General features: G+C 32.9%; 1 protein-coding gene across 3 annotated transcripts in view; it reads left to right on the plus strand.

Moving 5' to 3' along the window:
• KCNK2 (potassium two pore domain channel subfamily K member 2) overlaps positions 1-20277 on the plus strand; it is a 291522-nt gene that overhangs the window by 196237 nt on the left and 75008 nt on the right. For all 3 annotated transcript variants that reach the window (XM_007481391.3, XM_007481392.3, XM_056815921.1), the window contains exons 4-5: positions 13226-13386; positions 17076-17262. In XM_007481391.3, the coding sequence (XP_007481453.1) occupies positions 13226-13386; positions 17076-17262 (348 nt within the window). The remainder of the gene's footprint in view (positions 1-13225; positions 13387-17075; positions 17263-20277) is intronic.

Here is a 20277-nt window from a genome sequence, read left to right on the forward strand (position 1 = left end):
ACATAAATTAGTACGGTCTTAGTTCTCCTAAATTATAAGATAACTTTTCATTATAATACTTTTTTTCTCCCATTGAAACTTTAGAAGTGAGAAAGACCATATAGAATCAAGCTTTCTCTCTCCTAGGCTAGAACAATAGAGTCTTCTCACAATCTGTATGCACTTAGCAAGTGCAATCACCATAGAAGCTTTAACCTGCTACATATTTCTGATATGAATCATTTTTAGTTTGCCACTTCTTAGCAGCCTGGTAACCCTATATTCCAATGGGTTCACCATATTGGTATTAAACTTAATGCATGCACAAAATCAACATTAGGTGTACTACACATCAGAACTACCAAACTCAATTTATCCATCTGCTTCAGCCTCCCCTGCAATAATGACTAAAACCATATGGCTGAGCAAAACATTTTTTAAATTGTATGTATTTTTTCTAACATTAGTTTTTCATTAGTAGAATGAGGATATTGCTTTCTCATCTCCTGTTTATTGTGAGAATTAACTAAATGTTTTTAAAATATGTTTAACTCTTTGAAAGAATATAAACAAATACAATTTGGAGTGAAAATTTAGTTAATAAACATTTACTAAATCTCTACTATATCAGAGGCATTGTGGCTGGGGACATAAAAAAGGAAAACAACATTCCTTATCATCAAGGAAGTCACAGTCTAATGGGGGTGGCAACATGCAAACAAATATGTGCAAACAAGTTTATGTATAGGAGAAATTGGAAATAATCAACAGAAGGAAAGCACTATAATTAAGAAGGAATCAGGTACCAGGAAGACTTCTTGTAGATTCTAAAGAAGATGAAAACTTAGTGGGAACTGAATGAAACCATAGAAGCAGAGAAGAGGGAGAGCATGCCAGGCAGTGGGACAGTCAGTGAAAAGCTCAGGCTCATGGCATAGATTGTTTGGTCAAGGGACGGCAAGGAGGCCAGTGTCAATGGATCACAGAGTACCCAGGTAATGATGTTCAGATGTAAGAAGGCTGCAAGAGCAGGGGGCAAGTTATGAAGGATTTTGAATACAAATAGGATTTTATCTTGATATTGAAGATAATAGTGAGCTACTGGAGTTTATTGAATAGGGAAGAGGAGTGACATGGTCAGACTTATGTTAATTTTGGATGATCACTTTTTACTTATTATTGCTTTTATTATTGTTATTATGAGTAGCAGACTATCATAAACTGCTTCAATTTAGGGATGAAACTTTAAAACCCATTTTAAAGAAAATGAGATTATTTCCTGAGTAATAGGTTAAATCAGGAAATCAAATCCCTCTGGCTTTAGCTTAGACATGAGAGTCGTACATTTTTCATGAACTGCCTATTAGTCAATTAAAACTCTCTTCCTCTAGAGCATTTAATCAGAAACTGACAAGTCCAAACAGCTTAATTTTATTTAATTCCTACAAGGCTCATGTGGAAGGTAAAATGGCTGCTGAAACCCTGATATAGTTGGAATTCAGACTATTTTTCATGTGTTTGTTGTTAGGAAGTCTATATTTCAAGGACAAACTCTTTAGGGTGAAAAGTAACTCTTTTAAGGATTCTCCAGTTTCTAAGCTGAAGAGGCATTAGGTACAAGCAGTAACAGGTGCAACCCAATATTGTCTGTTTCATTGACTAATTTAACATTATTAATATTTGAAATTGCTGAATTTTAATATGCTTGTTTCAAAGAGCAATTCAAAGAGTTTAAATAACTGTAGCTAAGCATTCAAGTAGGTTACCATTTCATATCACTAGATGAAGTGCATGAATAATTAGACCATCATTGACTTTTTATCTTAAAGTGAGGAGATTTGTACCTTGATGAAGCAAAGCCAGAAGGCTTTGGTATGTTTGGGTTGTTCACAACTGCAGAAAAGGCATAAGGAGAAGTGATGAAATCATCTGCTCTCAGGGGCTGTGGGAGAAGCAGGTTTCTTTGTTCACTCTCAAAAGCATGAATTTACATTTTAAATCAGTACTTTTATACTGAGCATAAAGCATTTAAAGTGTTTCTCATATGACAAAAACTGTGGCACAGTGCATAAAAGACCTACTCCTGGAATTAGGAAGACCTGAATCCAATCTTTTCTTAGACATCCACTAGCTGGGCAAGTCATTTAACCTGTTTTTTTTCATCTGTAAAACTGGGGAAATAAAACTTTCATTCACAGGGTTATTGTGAAGATCAGATGAGGTAACAATTGTAAAGCACAATGCCTGGTATATAGTAAGTGCTATCTAAATGTTCTTTATTATTATTATATTTTATCTTCATCTATCTATCTCTCAATGAGCAGCTTCTCCTGCCATTAGGTTTCTAGCTAACCATTTTACTTCAGCGGTTTTTGTCAAGTCTTTTAGCAACTTCTAGAATGCCAAGTCTAGTAATCTTTGCTCTGTTTTTGTCCTCTGTGACCTCTCTGGAGTCTTTAAAAGTGTTAAACATCTCTTCCTTCTTGAAATTCTTTATCAACAAAGAGGTTAGAACATTGGGATTAGAATCAGGAAGACCGGAGTTGAAATCTGGCATCAGAGACTTACTAATTGTTTAACGGTGGGCAAGTTACATGACTTCTATCTGCCTCAGTTTCCTTGATTATACAATTGAGATATTGATAGTATTTACCTTGCAAAGTTGTTGAAAGAATCAAGTGAGATAATATTTGCAAAGCAGTTAGTATACTACCTGGCACATAGCAGGCATTAATGAATACTTATTCCTTCATTTCTTAGTTTTTATTATGATTTTCAGAAGGGTTATCACTTTCTAACTGTTCATACCCATTTTTTTCTTACCATGTGGGAATTCCCTCCCTAGACTGACTATTAGCATCTTTTCTGTCCTTAAAGGCCAAGATCAAAAGTCATCTCTTTCTTAAAGACTTAAATGATCACTCAAGCCTTAAGTTGTTTCTCCCTCCTATACCTAATTTTATTTTTATCATTCATGTAACATGTATTATATACTTTATTGTAATATAAGTAGTTGCATACTTGTCTTACTTTCCCTACTTGAGATACAAGATTATACTAATTCAGAGGCTGTTATAGCATATTCTCTGTATACTTAGTACTGAGCATATAAAAACAGCTCAAAACATTTACCTAATTCATTTATAGATAAAGTCAAAATTCTTACTTAGAATCAACTTTTAAATCAACCTCTTATGCCAGCTTCTTGCATCATAAGGAAATTAGTTTCTTTGTTAAGTCCTACTAAAAACATAATAAGTGCCTGGAAAGGTGTTATGTTAGAAGATTTCAATCACTCTGTTGTTTGACTACTCAGCAGTTGTTTACTAAGGACACTTAGAGTTGGCCTTTCACATAGATGGAGAAGGTGATTTTTCTATATTTGAACTGACGAACCCTAGAATGACGTGCCTTATTTCTCCAAAATATCTTGCACACAAACTTCTTATTGTGCTTCAAATTTTATTATAACTTTCCTTTATTGTACCTCACACATCATACTTGTAGAATTAGAAATATTCCTGAGAAGTATTCTAAGAAGCAGATGAGTTAAAGGAAAGAATGATAAAAGGGGAAGTAGAAGAGCATTGAAGATCTTGTTTTCTTACTACAGTGTTTTTCCAAGATCTGTCTTAGTTATAGAGCAGAAGTTTAATCTTTTTTTCTGTTTCATTGATCATTGTGACATTTTGGTGAAGTCTATGTATATATACTTCTTTTCAAAATGATGTTTTTAAATGTATAAGAAAAAACATATATGATTAAAAAGGAATCCAATTATAATGAAATAGACTAAAATATTAAAAATCAACAAGTTGATAAAATCCAATGTTAAGAACATCTAATATGATATGTGTTGGGGAGATGAGGAAATCAGTGAGGAAACAATTTTCCTCCCCTAGCAATGGTACCACTGTGCACACCTATAGTACTTTTTTTTTGTGACTTTGAACAGCAACTTTCCCAATGATTTTTATTCAATTTATCTTTTTTTTTACATTTACTCTGGGTGTATTTCTCTGCTTTAAGTGTGATTTTTATTAAAAAACAGATTGTATGATTGTCAAAGAAAGAACTGCTCTGCTGAATTCTGAATGCAGACTGAATCATACTATTTTTACTTTATGTTCTTTGTGATTTTTTCATGTCTTCTTCCACATCATAATCAATAGAAAATGTGATTTGTATGATCACATATCTATAACCTAGATTAAATTTGCTTACCATCTCAGGGACAGGGATGAGGCAGGAAGGAAAGAGAGAATTTGGAACTCAAATTTTAGAAAATGAATATTAAAAATTGTTTTTTTTGTGTTATTTGAAAAAATAAAGTATGTTAAAAACAACAACAAAAAAACAGATTGTATGATTCTGGGTTTTTTTTTAACCCATTCTTCTATCTGTTTCCACTTTATGGGTGAGTTCATCCCATTCATATTCATAGTTAAGATCACTTACTGTATATTTCCCTGTATCCTACTCCCTCCATATTCCCCTGCCCCCACCTCCTTTCACTGTCCATTCTCAAAAGTGTTTTCCTTCTAACCATCGGCTCCCCTAATATGCCCTTCCTTTTATCAACCTCTGCACATGCACAAATACACACACTTACAAAACCAAAAACAACTGATCTGGAAAGCAAGTTTAAAAGAGAGAATTTAGGTGGAAATCATAAGACTCTGAAAGTCATGATTTGAAAAAAGTCATGACACTCTGATTTCAAGAAATAATAAATTAAAACTTCCAAGTTCCAAGTCCAATCACAGTATTAATTTCTATCTATACTATCTACTTCACACCTAGAACTGACTTGTTAACCACACCTATGAATTACCAGCCTCAAGACATTGCCAGATTTTTCCTTAAAGCTTGGAGGATAATTGACACTGATGAACATAAATTATTCTCCTTCCACGTAGGTGTGTGGCTGTAGAGGTGATTTTTATTTTCTCATTTTTGTTATTATAGTGGGTGTGTAGTGGATCCTTCCTGGAACCCTATTGAAGCATCAATGGGATCTTTTTTGTTTGTTTTTGTTTTTGATAGGTCTCTTAAACTAAATTTGAAGTTTTCTTGACAGGGTTAACATTACTGTGATTACCTTGAGATGTTCTGGTATTTGTTGTCCCATTGAGATTTAATTAATAAATTTGATACTTTGTAGTAATTTCATGTATCTAAGTTACAGCCTTAGGGGATGGGGCTACACAAAAAATTCAGAAACTGCTTCTTGGGTGGCATACTGCAAATACAAAAATCACTTGGGAACCGCATGGCAACAGAGATCTGAACAGCAGACAAATTGGTAGCTGAATGGCAAGATGTTTCTAGACCAAGTGGGAAGACAGAGGAAGATATTATAACAATAGAATTATTCCAGATCCAAATTTGTAGAGTCCTATGTATTGAGTGATGTCAATAACAATTAAGAAAATTGTCAGGAAGAGTAGTTGGATCTAATAAAAAACGTAATCACTATATATGGATTGGAATAGATATCCTATGAACTTTCTTTCAATTTTAAAATTCTGCTTCAATAATTTTATTACTTTTTGAGAATCTATCAATAGGGCCAATAACAATTTATATTAATGATAAGTCATAGCTGACTAGAAAATATATAATTATTTCTTCTCTTTACTTGAAACATCTCATATCACAGAATCAAAAAGACAAATTCCATGGCTTTGTTGTTTAACATCCCATTGTTTAGGACTATATTTATTTACTGGATTTATATATGCTTGAAAATTGTCTGGCACTTTATTATATATATATATTATATAGGCATTATATTCCCTTAGGATAATCCCGTGAGGTATAGAGAACAACACAATTTTACAGGTGAGTAAACTGAGTTTTCTATTTTAGGTGACTCTTATGGTCATGCAAATAATTTGTGTATGAAGCAGGATTTGAACTTAGATTTCCCTAATTATAAGTCTAGCACTTTATTCAGTATTCCATACTACCTCATTATAACTGGATCATGGGAGATAAGAACTTTAGCTCCCAGGAAGGTCACCACATTTTCTTTCTTTATTCTATTTTTGCCTTAGATATATCATTCTGCAAAGATCAGCTAATGCCTTTGTCTTGGTCTTTGTCTCATGTGCTGAGAATATTAGGCTTTTTCATAACCCACTCAAGAGAAAGTTAATTGTTAGGACTTCTTTGAATAGAGACACAAAGTTAGAGATATTCAAAGTTATCAATTAACAATCTTGAGTGGGCAAAAAGTGCTTTTGAATGTCAAAATAAACCAAGATATTAAATGATGCTCTTGTGCCCTGAAAAAAAATGTCTTCTTAGAGCTAAAGACAGAAACTCATACTAGCTCTTTATAGAAGTGCATTGCTTTGCTATTGTTTATTCTTTCTATATACCTTTCATATGAGAATTGTAATATTATCTATTAATATTATCTAAGTAAATACTAATTCCATAGAATGTTCTCATTCGTTGGCAAGAGCATGCTGTAATAAGTTATGGACTAAATCACATTATGAGCTTACATATGAGGCATATATTCTGTTCAGTCATTTTTCAGTTGTCATCAGTTCTTCCTGACTTCACTGATGTTTTCTTGGCAAAGATACTGGAGTGCTTTGCCATATCCTTCTCTAGCTCTTTTAACAGATAAGGAAATCGAGGTAAATGGGGTTAAATGACTTGCCCAGGATCACAGTTAAGATGTTTATAAATTGGAAAGTGCCCAGAGGACAGCAAGCAGTATAGTGAAGGAACTAGAGTGAGGTGTGTTATAGTGGAGATTTATTTTGTCTGGGTTGGTCTAGTTAACCTTTTAGATCCCTTTCAATGCTAAATTTCAATGATTCTGTGATATTTTTCTTTGGGATCTAATTTCTTTATTTGAACTACTTTTTTATAATCCCTTTTTTTCTCTGATGCCACCCTGATTTCCCCATTCTCTTCTAAATAGTCCCAGTGTCTTTAACTGGCCATTACATTACATAGAATAAAGGCCATTCACTTAATAAATACCTGTTGAATTGATATTCAATGCTTATAAATGAGTTGAATCAGTATAAAAATTTGAAATAACCTAAATTATTACACAAATTTTGTGCCATTAAATTAGTCCTTTGATCTACCATTGTATAAAACATGGTAATTAATGATAGGAGGTAAATCATTTCTCTCTGTTTTAGTGTGATTGATTCTAGGACCACAGACAGTGTTTCATACCCAAAGCCTTTCTATTTTGGAGAAGGGACTTGCCATTCAGTTATGAAATCCTGGATCAACTCTAAGCCATGATGGAGCATTACAGCAGAACTTTGTGAAAGAATCTCTGGTTCAATGTTTATTATCTATAATTTGTATATTTTATATAGGTTTTTTTCTTGAGTATTGTGTTTTGTAAATTATTGATCTCTCTTGGTCTTAATTCCACTAAGAGAAAAGACAAAGACAAGGAAAAAATGAAAGGGGAGAAAGGGGAAATGAAAGCAGAAAAGAAAAAGAGAGGTGGGGAAGTAGAAAGGCAGCTTTTTTTCTTCCTTGTCCATTTTCAATGAATGTCCTTCAACAATAACAATAGGCCTTCTGTTTAGTGAAGGTCTAGGGTTTTGGGGGGGTTGGCTTTAAATTTCAATCTTATAATTTTTAGTAATATTTTCTGCATTACTTGTGGCAGTATCATTTGTCCTCATGTAAACCATAAGGAGTAGGTAGTGATCATTTGATTTGACAAATTTATAGAAATCTGTCATGTCCTAGATATATGTCTTCGGATGGCAGCATTTTTCTTTCTTACTTTTGTCAGGTTGACAAATAGTAACCTTGGTTCCACTCAGCAGGAAGTTATCAATCACTCCTATTCCACTCTTTTCCTCTGACCGATAATGAAGGACTCTTCACCTGAAGGAATATGTGGAACACCATCATTATTCCTTGGAGAGCAAGACACTGTGTCCTCCTGAGATCTCCTCTACTTTCTTCTTTTATACAATGAGACTCTTAACTATCATTTGCCTTTAGATGTTCCCTGGCCCTCTTCCTTTTCTGGAGGGAAATGGATCTCAGTAGTATTATAGCATAACTGAAATAGGGTAAGTAGATCTTTGAATAAGTAATAGAAAAGTGGGCCAATTAGAGAACTATAGTGAGCCTCAAAGAAATAAAGTGTGGGGTAATGGGTAGAGTATTGGACATAAGACTCAGAAAGCCCTGAATTCAAATCTTATACTTAGTTATTTACTGAACCTCTTGAACCCTCAATATCTTCATAGCTAAGAAGATGCTAATACTTTCAGAACTGGGTTGTTGTGAGGTTCAAAAAAAACGTGTTGAAGGACTTTTCAAACTTTAAAGTTGTCTATGAATGCTATTAGTACTAGGAATGGAGGAGGAAGAGGAGAAATAGAGTCAAAGCTAATAGGACACTTGTATTTCTAAGAAAATAAGTACTTAACATTATGAATTATAACTGATTGTTGTTACTATTTACTCTCAAAATATGTCACTTGTCTGATAATTGCATTATTTTTAAAAAGACTAATTCATGCTCATTATTTAGCACAGAACCTTGTATATAAACAGAAGTTATTATATGTCTATTGAATTAAATGAAAGCTGGATAAATGTTGGTCCATGTCTTTTGTTTGGCTAAAGAAAAATAAAACTGTGTCTTTGGAAGGGATACAAATTTATCAGACAAGCATTTAAAGCCCTCTTTGCTTGGATTCTATCTCCCTCTACAGACATTCATATTCTTCCTCTTTACACACTATGTTGCAAATAACCTGTCATACTTGTTCTTCCTTATAATTGGCATTCCATCTCTTACTTCTCCACCTTTGATTATGCTATCCCCAAATCCTGGAAAGTTTTCCCTCTTCACTTCCCCCTCAGAGAATTCTTAGCATCCTTCAAAGATTCAACTCAAGCTTCCTCCAATGGGAAGCCTTCCTTAACCTCCCTCCCTGTAAGTTCTGTCTTTGTTTTCACTTGAGAATATATTTACTTGTCTGTGATATTACATTCTTCCTCCCTTGAAAAAACTATAAGCTTGTTGAGGTAATATATTTCATTTTCTCTTTATATTTCCAGTGTCCTTCATATAGTAGACACTCAATAATTTGTAAATGCTTGTGGAACTGAAATGAGTGTATTACAGAAACCCAGAGTAATTTTCATGAATGTGAAGTCTCAAATTCAAAGAAGTAGCTCTTCTGTGTATACTCCTTCATTTGTGACATAGGTGGAACCATTTTAACATCAATTTTCTGAAATTTTGAGTTCAAATTTTCACTGTTCCCTTCCTCCTTCCCCTTTCCACTCCCAGAAATGGTATATAAATTGACATAGGTTATATATGTGCTGTCATGCAAAACATATTTACTTATTGGGCATTTTTATAGAAGAAGACACAAACAAAAAAAAATCACATGAAGAAAATAAAGTAAAAAGATAGCATGTTTTGATCTGCATTTGGACTCCATCTTTTCCTGGAAGTGCCTAGCATTTTTCATTACCACTCTTTTGAAATTATCTTAGATCATTATATTGCTTAGAATGACTGTCATTTATAGTTGACTTTTGTACCATATTATTTTCACTGTATACAATATTCTCCTGATTTTGACCACTTCAGTTTATATCAGTTTGTGTCTTACCAGATTTATGTGAAATCATCTTGCTCAATATTTCTTATAGCAAATAGTATTCCATTGTAATCATATAACACAGCTTATTCAGCCATTCCCCAGTTGATGGACATCCCCTCAGTTTCCAGTTCTTTGCTACCATAATAACTACTACAAAGATTTTTGTACATAGAGGTACTTTTGCTTAAAAAAACTCTCTAGTATATAATTTAGTAGTAGCATTGCTGGGTCAAAAGGGTATAAGCATCTCTTGAGACAGAGTTCCAAATTGTTCTCCTGAATGGTTGGATCAATTAAAAACTACAACAGTGAATTAGTGTCCCAATTTTTTCCATATTAGTATGAACATTTATCATTTTCCCTTTCTGTCATATTAGCCAATCTGATAGTTGTGAGGTAGTACCTATATCAGAGTTATTTTAATTTGTATTTAATTAATAGTGTTTAAGAGAGTTTTGTGTATAATTATAGATTGTTTTGATTTATTTACTTGAAAACTGACCATTCATATCCTTTGACTATTTATGAAATGGGGAATGACTTATGTTCTTATGAATTTGAGTCAGGGGGAAGCTGGGTAGCTCATTGGATTGAGAGCCAGGCCTAGAGATGGGAGGTCCTAGGTTCAAATCTGGCCTCAGACACTTCCCAGTTATGTGACCCTAGGCAAAAAATCCCCATTGCCTAGCCCTTACCACTCTTTTGCCTTGGAACCAATACATAGTTTTAATTCTAACGTGGAAGGTAAGGGTTTTAAAAAAATAAATGAATTTGAGTCAGTTCTCTTTATATTTGAGAAATTGGGGCTTTATCAGAAAAAAAAAAAGGCATACAATTTCCCCCCAGCTTTCTGGGTTCCTTTGTATCTTGGTTGCCTTGGTTTTGATTGTACCAATCTTTTAAAATTTAATATAACTAAAAGTATCTGTTTGATATCTCATAATGGTCTGTCTCTTGTTTGGTCATTATTTCCTTTATTATATCAGGTAAACAAACTATCATTTTTTTCTAATTTGCTTATGGCATTACTCTTTATATCTAAGACATGTACCCATTTTGACCTTGCCCTGGTGTATGGTGTGAGATGTTGGTCTATACTTAGTTTCTGCCAGAGTTTCCAGTTTTCCCAGCAGTTCTTGTCAAATAGTGAGTTTTTGTTCCAAAAGCTTAGTTCTTTGGGTTTCTCAAACACTAGATTACTATGGTCACTACCTACTGTACACAGTGCCTCATTTAATGCAACCAATATTTTCCAAGACCCTTCTTTAAGTTGAAAATTGTGTTTAATAGCAAATTCCATTATTTAATAGTTATTTCTTATACAAACATAGAAATGTACTTTATGACTTAGACTTCTCAGAGCTACCAGCAACATTACTCTTTTACTTCGAGGCTATTATTAACAACTAAAGTGTTAATGAGAAAAAGAGATGACTTGTTACAAGCAAGAACAATGGACATTTTTTCCTATTGAATCCCTTGATATTCATAGCTTTTTAATCATTTTTAAAATGTTATTTTTTAAAATCCTTACCTTCCATCTATGAATCAATACTGTATATTATTTCCAAGATAGAATGTGTTAAGTAACTTACCCAGAGTCAAACAGGTAGGAAGTGTCTAAGGCTAGATTTGAACTTAGAATCTCTTATTTCTGGACCAGAATCTTAATTCTACTAAGGTACTTAATTGCCCACTTGACCTTTTATTCTTTCAGTTGAGTTTTGTTATTATTTTTCCTATTTCTACAAAATAATATTTTGGTAGTTTGATTGGTATGACATTGAAAAGAAAATTAATTTAGGTAGAATTGTCATTTTATTGTCATATTTCATTTATATTTACTCAGCCTACCAATGAGCAATTAATATTTTTCCAATTGCTTATATCTGATTTTATTTGTGAGAAAAGTTTTATAATTTTGTTCATATAGTTCCTGGATTTGTCTTAGTAGGTAGATTCCCAAGTTTCTGTATTGTCTCCAGTCTTTTTAAATGGAATTTCTTTTTTTATTCATTGCTGTTGGACTTTGTTGGTAACTTATAGGAATGCTAATGATTTATGTAGGTTTATTTTATTCAATAACTTTGCTAAAGTTGTTAATTATTTCAACACATTTTATAGTTGATTCTATCAGATTCTCTAAATATGCCATCATATCATCTGCATACTGAGATGGTTCCATTTTCTTTTGCCTATTCTAATCCCTTCAATTTCTTTTCCTTCTCTTTGTGCTATAGCTAGCATTTCTAGTACAAGCAAACTCTTCAGTTCTATACTTCCAACATGAAGATTTTTTCTTAGACAAAGTATAAACTATAGGATCAATCCTAAACACAAATAGAGAGCAACAGAAAATAAATCATTTCTCTCTTTTATGTGAGACATCTTCAAATATTGAAGATAATTATGTCTCCTCTATATCTTCTAGATATCTAGGTTAAACATCTTTTTCTCAACTGGTTTTTATGTAATATGGGAACATAGTTGTGTCCGTATCACCTCTTAAATTTTGATGCATAGAAATGGATTATTTAAGATGTGGTCTGATCAGTACAGTGCACAGGATATGTATTATCTCTTTTTGTACAAAATACAAAAATTGTATTTTTCTCACTCTTTTTTCAACCTTAGCTGTAATATATTGCTGCTTTCCTAATTTGAGAGGAGAGAAAAAAATCTCTCAAAACATTATTTCTAAAAATTACCTACATGCTTAGAATATTTGTAAACTTTTTATATTCAATAGGTAACTTTCATAAATAAAGGTAAATTTGATTTAGTAAATTTAATCAATTCATGGTACTGTTGAATTATAACCATAACTATAATCTATAATGGCCAATTCTAGAAAATCTTGGATGCCTGGTGAAATGAATAATTTTATAATTGTAAAGTTTAAATCATGTTTTCTAAGTTTTTAGTTCTGAGGAAGCCAGATAGTACAGTGGAAAGAGCATTGGTCTTGGAGTCAGGAAGACCTGAGTTCAGTTTCTGCTTGAATGCTTCCTGTGTAACTAAATCATTTTACCTCTTTTAGCCTCATTCATCTCATCTGTAAAACCTATCTCACAGCGTTGTTGTGAGGATCAAATCAGAAAGTGCCAAAAAATAACCATTAAAATATTTATTATTGTCTGAACACAAATTTAAATTTAACTACTTAACTCAAAATTTTACAACATTTTAATAATTGTTTGTTAACATTTAAAATAGAATGAGATGCACTTTTCCTTTTGAGTATCCACACATTTACAAATCTGGTAGAACTCTTGCTACACAGAAACATGTTCTATTTAATTAAGCTTTTTTTCCCTTGTAATTGTTGCAATTTCCCCCATTATAAATTTTGCCTATCGTATTGTTGACAAATTAAACAATGGAATTCTAACTATGCTTCCAGTAATCCTTTATCTTCAATTATTCCCCAAAATATTCAACAAAGGACAGTTTATAGGGGATAAAATTTTAATGCCACCCCCAAATACAGTGACAATAATAGTGTCTGGTGGGTTTATTGTGAAACATTCTATAATTTCTATCGCTTGCTGTCTTTGACATGTATTTTCATGTATCACTAATTTGTAAATAGCTGAAGTTTTTTTGTGGTTTAGGCTTTGGCAACATCTCACCACGTACAGAAGGTGGAAAGATATTCTGTATCATCTATGCCTTACTGGGAATTCCCCTTTTTGGTTTTCTATTGGCTGGAGTTGGAGATCAACTAGGGACTATATTCGGAAAAGGAATTGCCAAAGTAGAAGATACATTTATTGTAAGTATCTAAATATTTTACCACAAATATTTGTTACAAAATCCTCAAATGTTTAATGAGGAAAACAAACTAAACAAGTGGAGAAATATTTTTACTATTTCATGATGAGCAGATTGTTTTTAAAATTGCAGAAGATTCTATATCTTACTATATTTTATGACCTAGAATTTAGCTGATACTTTAAAGCAATTTAAAATTGATGATACTTTATATACATTTTTGAGGTCTACAACAATTCATTATGGAGAATTGAGTATCATTCAACTATTTAAATTCCAGATAAAAAATCCTGAATTTAGTGGGTTTTAAGACTTTAAAAATAAAACTCTTTACTTTCTCCAGAGTGGAATATTAGGGCACAGTACTATAATAATAATAATAATAATAATAATAATAATAATAATAAGGCAGCTTGGTGATGAAATGAATAAAGTGTTGGGTCTCAAGTCTGGAAAACATCTTCCTGAGTTGAAATCTCACCTTAGATACTTACTATGTGACCCTTGGCAAGTCACTTAATTGTTTGTGCATCAATTCTTCACTTTTAAAATGAGCTTGAGAAAGAGATAGTAAAGCACTCCAGTATCTTTGCCAAGAAAACCTTAAACAGGGTCATAAAGAGTCAGACATGATGAAATTACTGAACAGAAAAAAAAAAACACCACCACCAACAAGCCTATCATGCATGAGACAGTATGTCACAGTGCATAGAAAGCTGGCTTCAAGACAGCAAGAAGACCTGAATCTCAGGTGCTGCTGATACCTAATGACTATGTGACTCTTGGAAAGTCACATGCTTTCAGTGTCCTGGGCATCTCTCTAAGACTATAAATTTTAGAGAAAGTGGTAATTGCATTGGTAGATGGAGTTGCCTCACTGTAAGTTTTCTCCATGAACAAAATTATAGGTCCAGTACAAACATTTTTTTTTGGATAACCAGTTTTGCAGATATTTTCAATTCAGTTGAACAATCATTTATGAATGACCATAAAAGATACATCCTTTTAAAAGTTTTATCAACTTTATATTGGCTAATAATTAAATTAGCTTTTATTCTGGCAATTAGCAAGTGATTTTAGAATAAGGAGATATTCCAGAATTGTACTGGTTGGCTGGAGAAAACCAACTTGTTATTCAAAATAAGCTATTAAAAGCATCCAGGTGAATAATTTAGAACTAACCTTTTATGATTACTCATTTTGCAATAATTTTATGCATACATCAGTGGTATGACATTTGATAACTCTTACTGTTGTCTGAGGACATCATGCTCTTAGCCAATAAATGACTTCTGTAAGGCAAAGCATTGCCTATAGGTTGGGAACATTTAGAAATACAAAAGAAGTTAGAGGGATAAAAAATAAATGGAGTAAGAAGAGAAAAGGAGAAGTAAGACCGTGAAAATAAATGGGAAAGAAAAGACAAGATTAAAGAGGAGTCTATAGTGAGGTTCATATCCTACTCAGTGGTGGTGGTGTCCTAAATTGCACACCCTTATTCTCATTGTTTCTTCATTTTCATTATGATTTATACATTTGCATACAAATAGTTATTCTTGATAGGATCATATAGTCAACTCTTGGACAAGATTTTACTAACCTGGTAATGTAGCCATTAACTTTGGGTTTCTACTCCCTTGTTGATATTTTTATACAGATTCATCATAATTCGTTATCTGTCTCCTCTGTAACAAAGGGAATTAATTTACAAAATAGTTTCCTTTGTTAAGGCCATGAAACTGAGGAAAGGACAAAGGCCTAGGTCAGACCCAATATCATTACCTTACAATTAGTAAGCACTTAATTATATCTTTTTCTTCCTTCCTTCCTTCCTTCCTTCCTTCCTTCCTTCCTTCCTTCCTTCCTTCCTTCCTTCCTTCCTTCCTTCCTTCCTTCCTTCCTTCCTTCCTTCCTTCCTTCCTTCCTTCCTTCCTTCTTTCTTTCCTTCTTTCCTTCCTTCCTTCCTTCCTTCCTTCCTTCCTTCCTTCCTTCCTTCCTTCCTTCCTTCCTTCCTTCCTTCCTTCCTTCTTTCCTTCCTTCCTTCTCTCCTTCCTTCCTTCCTTCTTCGTTCCTTCCTTCCTTTCTTTTTTCTTCATTCCTTTGTTCCTTTGTTACTTCCTCCCTCCCTCTTTTCTTCCCATCTCCTTCCTTCCTTCTTTTCTCTTTCTTTCTTTCTTTCTTTCTTTCTTTCTTTCTTTCTTTCTTTCTTTCTTTCTTTCTTTCTTTCTTTCTTTCTTTCTTTCTTTCTTTCTTTCTTCTTTCCTTTCTCTTTCTTTCTTTCTTTCTTTCTTTCTTTCTTTCTTTCTTCTTTCCTTTCTCTTTCTTTCTTTCTTTCTTTCTTTCTTTCTTTCTTTCTTTCTTTCTTTCTTTCTTTCTTTCTTTCTTTCTTTCTTTCTTTCTTTCTTTCTTTCTTTCTTTCTTTCTTTCTTTCTTTCTTTCTTTCTTTCTTTCTTTCTTTCTTTCTTTCTCTTTCTTTCATTCTTTTTTCTATGTTACTTTATTTTCCTCTAGTCAAGTAAGCTAAACAATCACAAGACCTTTATTTAGGTTGTCAAGTTAAAAATATTAATTAAGCACTTATGTATCAGACACTATGCTTAATAATGGGGATAAAATATTTAAAAATGGGCCTCCCCCTTGTGATCTAAATGGCAGAGACAACATGCAAAGTGCTATATATGAACAATATATAAACAGGTAATTTAGAGGTAATTTTAGAGAGAAAGTACTAGCATTAAAGGAGACTAGAAAAGGCTTCTTAAAGAAGATATTTTAACTGAGACTCCAAGGCAGCCAGGGAAGCCATGAGGCAAAGATCAAGAAGGAAAGAATCCCAGATGTACAAGACAATCAGTGAAAGTATTCAAAGGAACTCCTTATTATCTTATTTTACATAGCAAATATTGAGTCCCAGACTCACTCTCTCCTCAATTAAAGATACTTCTAGAAAGATACCTACCCTCTAATTTCTCCTGTGGAATATATATGTATACACACACACAAATACACACACACATATATACACATACATAATATCATTTTAGTTTGAAAAATGTGAATAAATAAACTTAAAAATAAACCTTACTTCATGTCTTAGAATCAATACTAAGTATCAATGCCAAATCAAAGAAACAATAATGTCTAGGCCCATACTTTTGAACCTATGGCACATGTGCCAGAGGGGGCTGCTCCCCTCTCCCTCTCCATGAGCTTGAGGACATCTTTTACATCACTGACCCTCTGCCCAACAGCCCAATGGGAGCGCTTCCTCTCTCCCATCTGGGGTAAGGTGGGGGCTCACATGAAGCATAAATTTCACCTGACCTAGGCAATGGGGATTAAGTGACTTGCCCAGGGTCATACAGCTAGGAAGTATCTGAGGCCACATTTGAACTCAGAACCTCCCATTTCGAAGTCTGGATCTTTAGCCATTGAGCCACCTACCTTCCCCTTAAATATATTAACCTTGAGCAATTAAATTAAATTAATTAAATTTTATTAAAATGTTTTATCTTGGGACCACCTACAACAAATTTATCTTTTCTAGCTATAGATAACTGATAGTTAATATGACTAAAGGTCATGGTTACTACATAACATTGTTATGAGCAATTATTTTTAGATAGATGTGCATGTCCAATTTTTTGAGGCACTCCAATAATGAATATCTTCCTTTTCTTTCATGCCTAGAAGTGGAATGTGAGTCAAACTAAAATTCGAATCATCTCAACAATTATCTTCATATTGTTTGGGTGTGTGCTCTTTGTTGCTCTACCTGCTGTGATATTCAAGCACATAGAAGGTTGGAGTGCCCTGGACGCCATTTATTTTGTGGTCATCACGTTAACAACCATTGGTTTTGGTGATTATGTTGCAGGTAAGGGTTTTTTCCCCTATTTTTTTTCAATGCTCACAGCTATTTTTCAGTCACATTCAGAATTGATATTAATTCTTTTCAAGGTAATTTCAATCAAGATTGAATCAGAAGAAAGAAAACACTCTCTTGTTATTGTCTTGGATGGAACATCATGGGAGAATTTAAGAGTATAATATGCTGTCATGTGACATTAGAGATGGGCAGAAACATAGTGACTCAATTCCTACATTGTAAAGGAATTTTAAACTTCTTATTCTGCAGTCACACCTTAGTTTCAGAAACTGTGCCAATGCTAGTTTTCAGTGTTACTCTTCTAAGCAATTCTAATTCAAGAAAATGCTGTCATGTGATAGCATTTTAAAAGGTCTCTAATTTTGACTTTCATCTTTTACCTTTCTTATGCTTTCTTCTTATTTCTTTCTTTTTCTATTTGCCTTGCTGAAAGTGTCTTATGTCTTGTTGTCGTCTTGGTTTCACCAATTTATGATTTTTATCCTAGTTCTTGTTTGATTTCTACAATATTGCATACATCTTCTCTTAAATTTTAAGCCCTCTACCTTTAGCAGAAATTTTACTGTCAGTTCCCTGAAATATGGATTCATTGCTTCACAGAACATCACAGCTAGAGGGGACCATAGAGATAGCTTAGTCCAAATCTCTTATTGTAAAGATAATAAACCCTCAATCTCAGACGTGACATATGTGAGCAGTAGTCAAAACTGGACTCTAATTCAAGACTTCTTACCCTAAGGCCATGGGGCCAAAATTCTTTCCCCTCCATAACACTACCTTTCTATGATAAACAAGAAAACCCATTTTCATTTTTCTCTTCTTTTTTTTTCTGTAATTTGGTCAATGATATCTTTTCAAATCAATATAGAGAGCACTTTATTAGAAATTCCCTCTGCCAAGGCAAAAAAACCCAAACTCTTACTTTCCATCTTAAAATCAATACTGTATTGGTTCCAAGGCAGAAGACTGGTAGGAAATAAACAATGTGAGTTAATTGACCTGCCCAGGGTCACACAGCTGGGACGTTTAATACTTAGTTTAAAAACATCCTTTCCCCCCAAAAAAAATTCCATAAAAATGACTTTTGAAAGTATCTAAGAGTTTTATCATTCCATGACCTATATTTTATCAGGGGCATGTGGAAAAGTTATGATTGCTAAGGAGTATAGAGTGTTCACATTTTTAGTGTATATTATTATATTCATGATTGGAAGGAGCAAGAATGAAATCTTTTCAGAAAGAAATATAGAGTAAGTGGTTGAGAAATTTTCTGATTTACAATTGCCAAGGGGTTTAGGCTCGTAGCACACAGATGCACTCTGTGACTGTAATTGTTGTATTCTTTGTTCTTACTGGATAGAAAGCAGGAAAACTAGGAGTAGCAATTAGAGCTAAGAACCAGAGAACAGATGCTAGTTTTCTCTTTCTACTTGGCTACTATTTCTTATGTTATTGGAGACAAGGAGAGTCTGGGAAGTGAGGTAGTGAAAATTCTAAGTACTGTTGACTAAGGAGCCTGTGGCAATCAGAGAACAGGACCTAAGAATTTATAACTAGCCATCAGCAAAAGGTACTAGGGTTCTTTAGCCCCAACCTACCTGAAATTTTGTAGCCTGTTCACAAGCTCCAGGTTAAATCTGATATCAAGATAAAGATTCTGAATCAGAAAAAGACGCCCTAACTCTGTCTGGGGAAAAAAGCAAGGTTAAATTAATAAGATTAATAGCAATTATAGATTGAAGAGAAAGGTAGTAAATGAACTAAGCATTTTTTTCTTAAATAGTATACAAATAAATTCATATATAAATAGAGGTATATAAACTATTTATAGCATGTTACTTAAATTATTATGGAATATAATACAAATATATCATTTATGTATATACATATGTTTCACATATGTATATATATTTTCAAAATGGCATTTAGTAATGATTATTGGGTTCAACAGATTTAATTAATAGCTGTATAGTTAATAAATTCACAAAGATCATTTAATTGAATCATTTAAAAGAACATGGGAGAGACATCATAGGAAATTGCTTTCAGATATCTAAAGAACTGATATATGGAAATGGAATTATCTTATCCTTATTTAACTCAAAGGGATGAATTAAGGTCAATGGTCAAAAGTTAACAGGAAGGATAATTTTGTCCTAAATATAAGGAAGAGCTTTCTAAGAGGACTATAAGAACAATTGAATGGCTAACATCATGAGTTTGTGAGTTTGTTCTACTATTAGAGGTATTTCAACAGAGAAGTTAGATGATCACTTCTTAGAGATGTTGTAATGAAAATATAGCTTTCATTTAGGGATTGGATTAGATAGCATCTATGATCTTTTTCTACTCTGAGTATATGATTATATTATATAGTATATAATCTCTATATTAGCAATGTCTAGGAGATGAGCCTACTTCTCTGGACTACAACACAGCCTAGGTACCCCTACTCATCTGCTGTTAGCTTATACAAATTGTAGACCAATGGGTGGCAAAAAATCTCTTGATTACTTAGTTAGCCAATCCAAAAATGTTCATTGATAGCACAAACAGAAGTAGTTGGTACTTAATAACTTCTTCTTTCTCCATTTTTATCTCCTTTATTTAATTTAAATACAATAAATGGGTCATTTATTATGCAAATTATATTTATATGAAAAATATATTTATATTTGTAAAAAAAAGTGATATCTTTTTAATGGATAATATCCTAGTAGAAACTATCAACAGAGTTTCAAAAAACAATCTATCAAAATGAAGAATTGAGTGCCATTCATCCTTTGGAACATATGAATTTTTAATATGATCAAAGATATCAGGAAACATAAGTGTATCTAATAAGGGTAAAAAGACATTTTTAAAAGTCACAATTGATGTCCTTTTGTGAAAGGGAAATAAAAAACAATATTGGAAACTATAGTTGGAGTCTAACTTAAAATACCTGTAAATACACCAATATATTATTTGAGTATGAACAGTTTAAAAAATACAGTATCTATT

The sequence above is a fragment of the Monodelphis domestica genome, chromosome 2 (genome assembly GCF_027887165.1).
Source record: "Monodelphis domestica isolate mMonDom1 chromosome 2, mMonDom1.pri, whole genome shotgun sequence".
NCBI classification, from domain to species: domain Eukaryota; kingdom Metazoa; phylum Chordata; class Mammalia; order Didelphimorphia; family Didelphidae; genus Monodelphis; species Monodelphis domestica.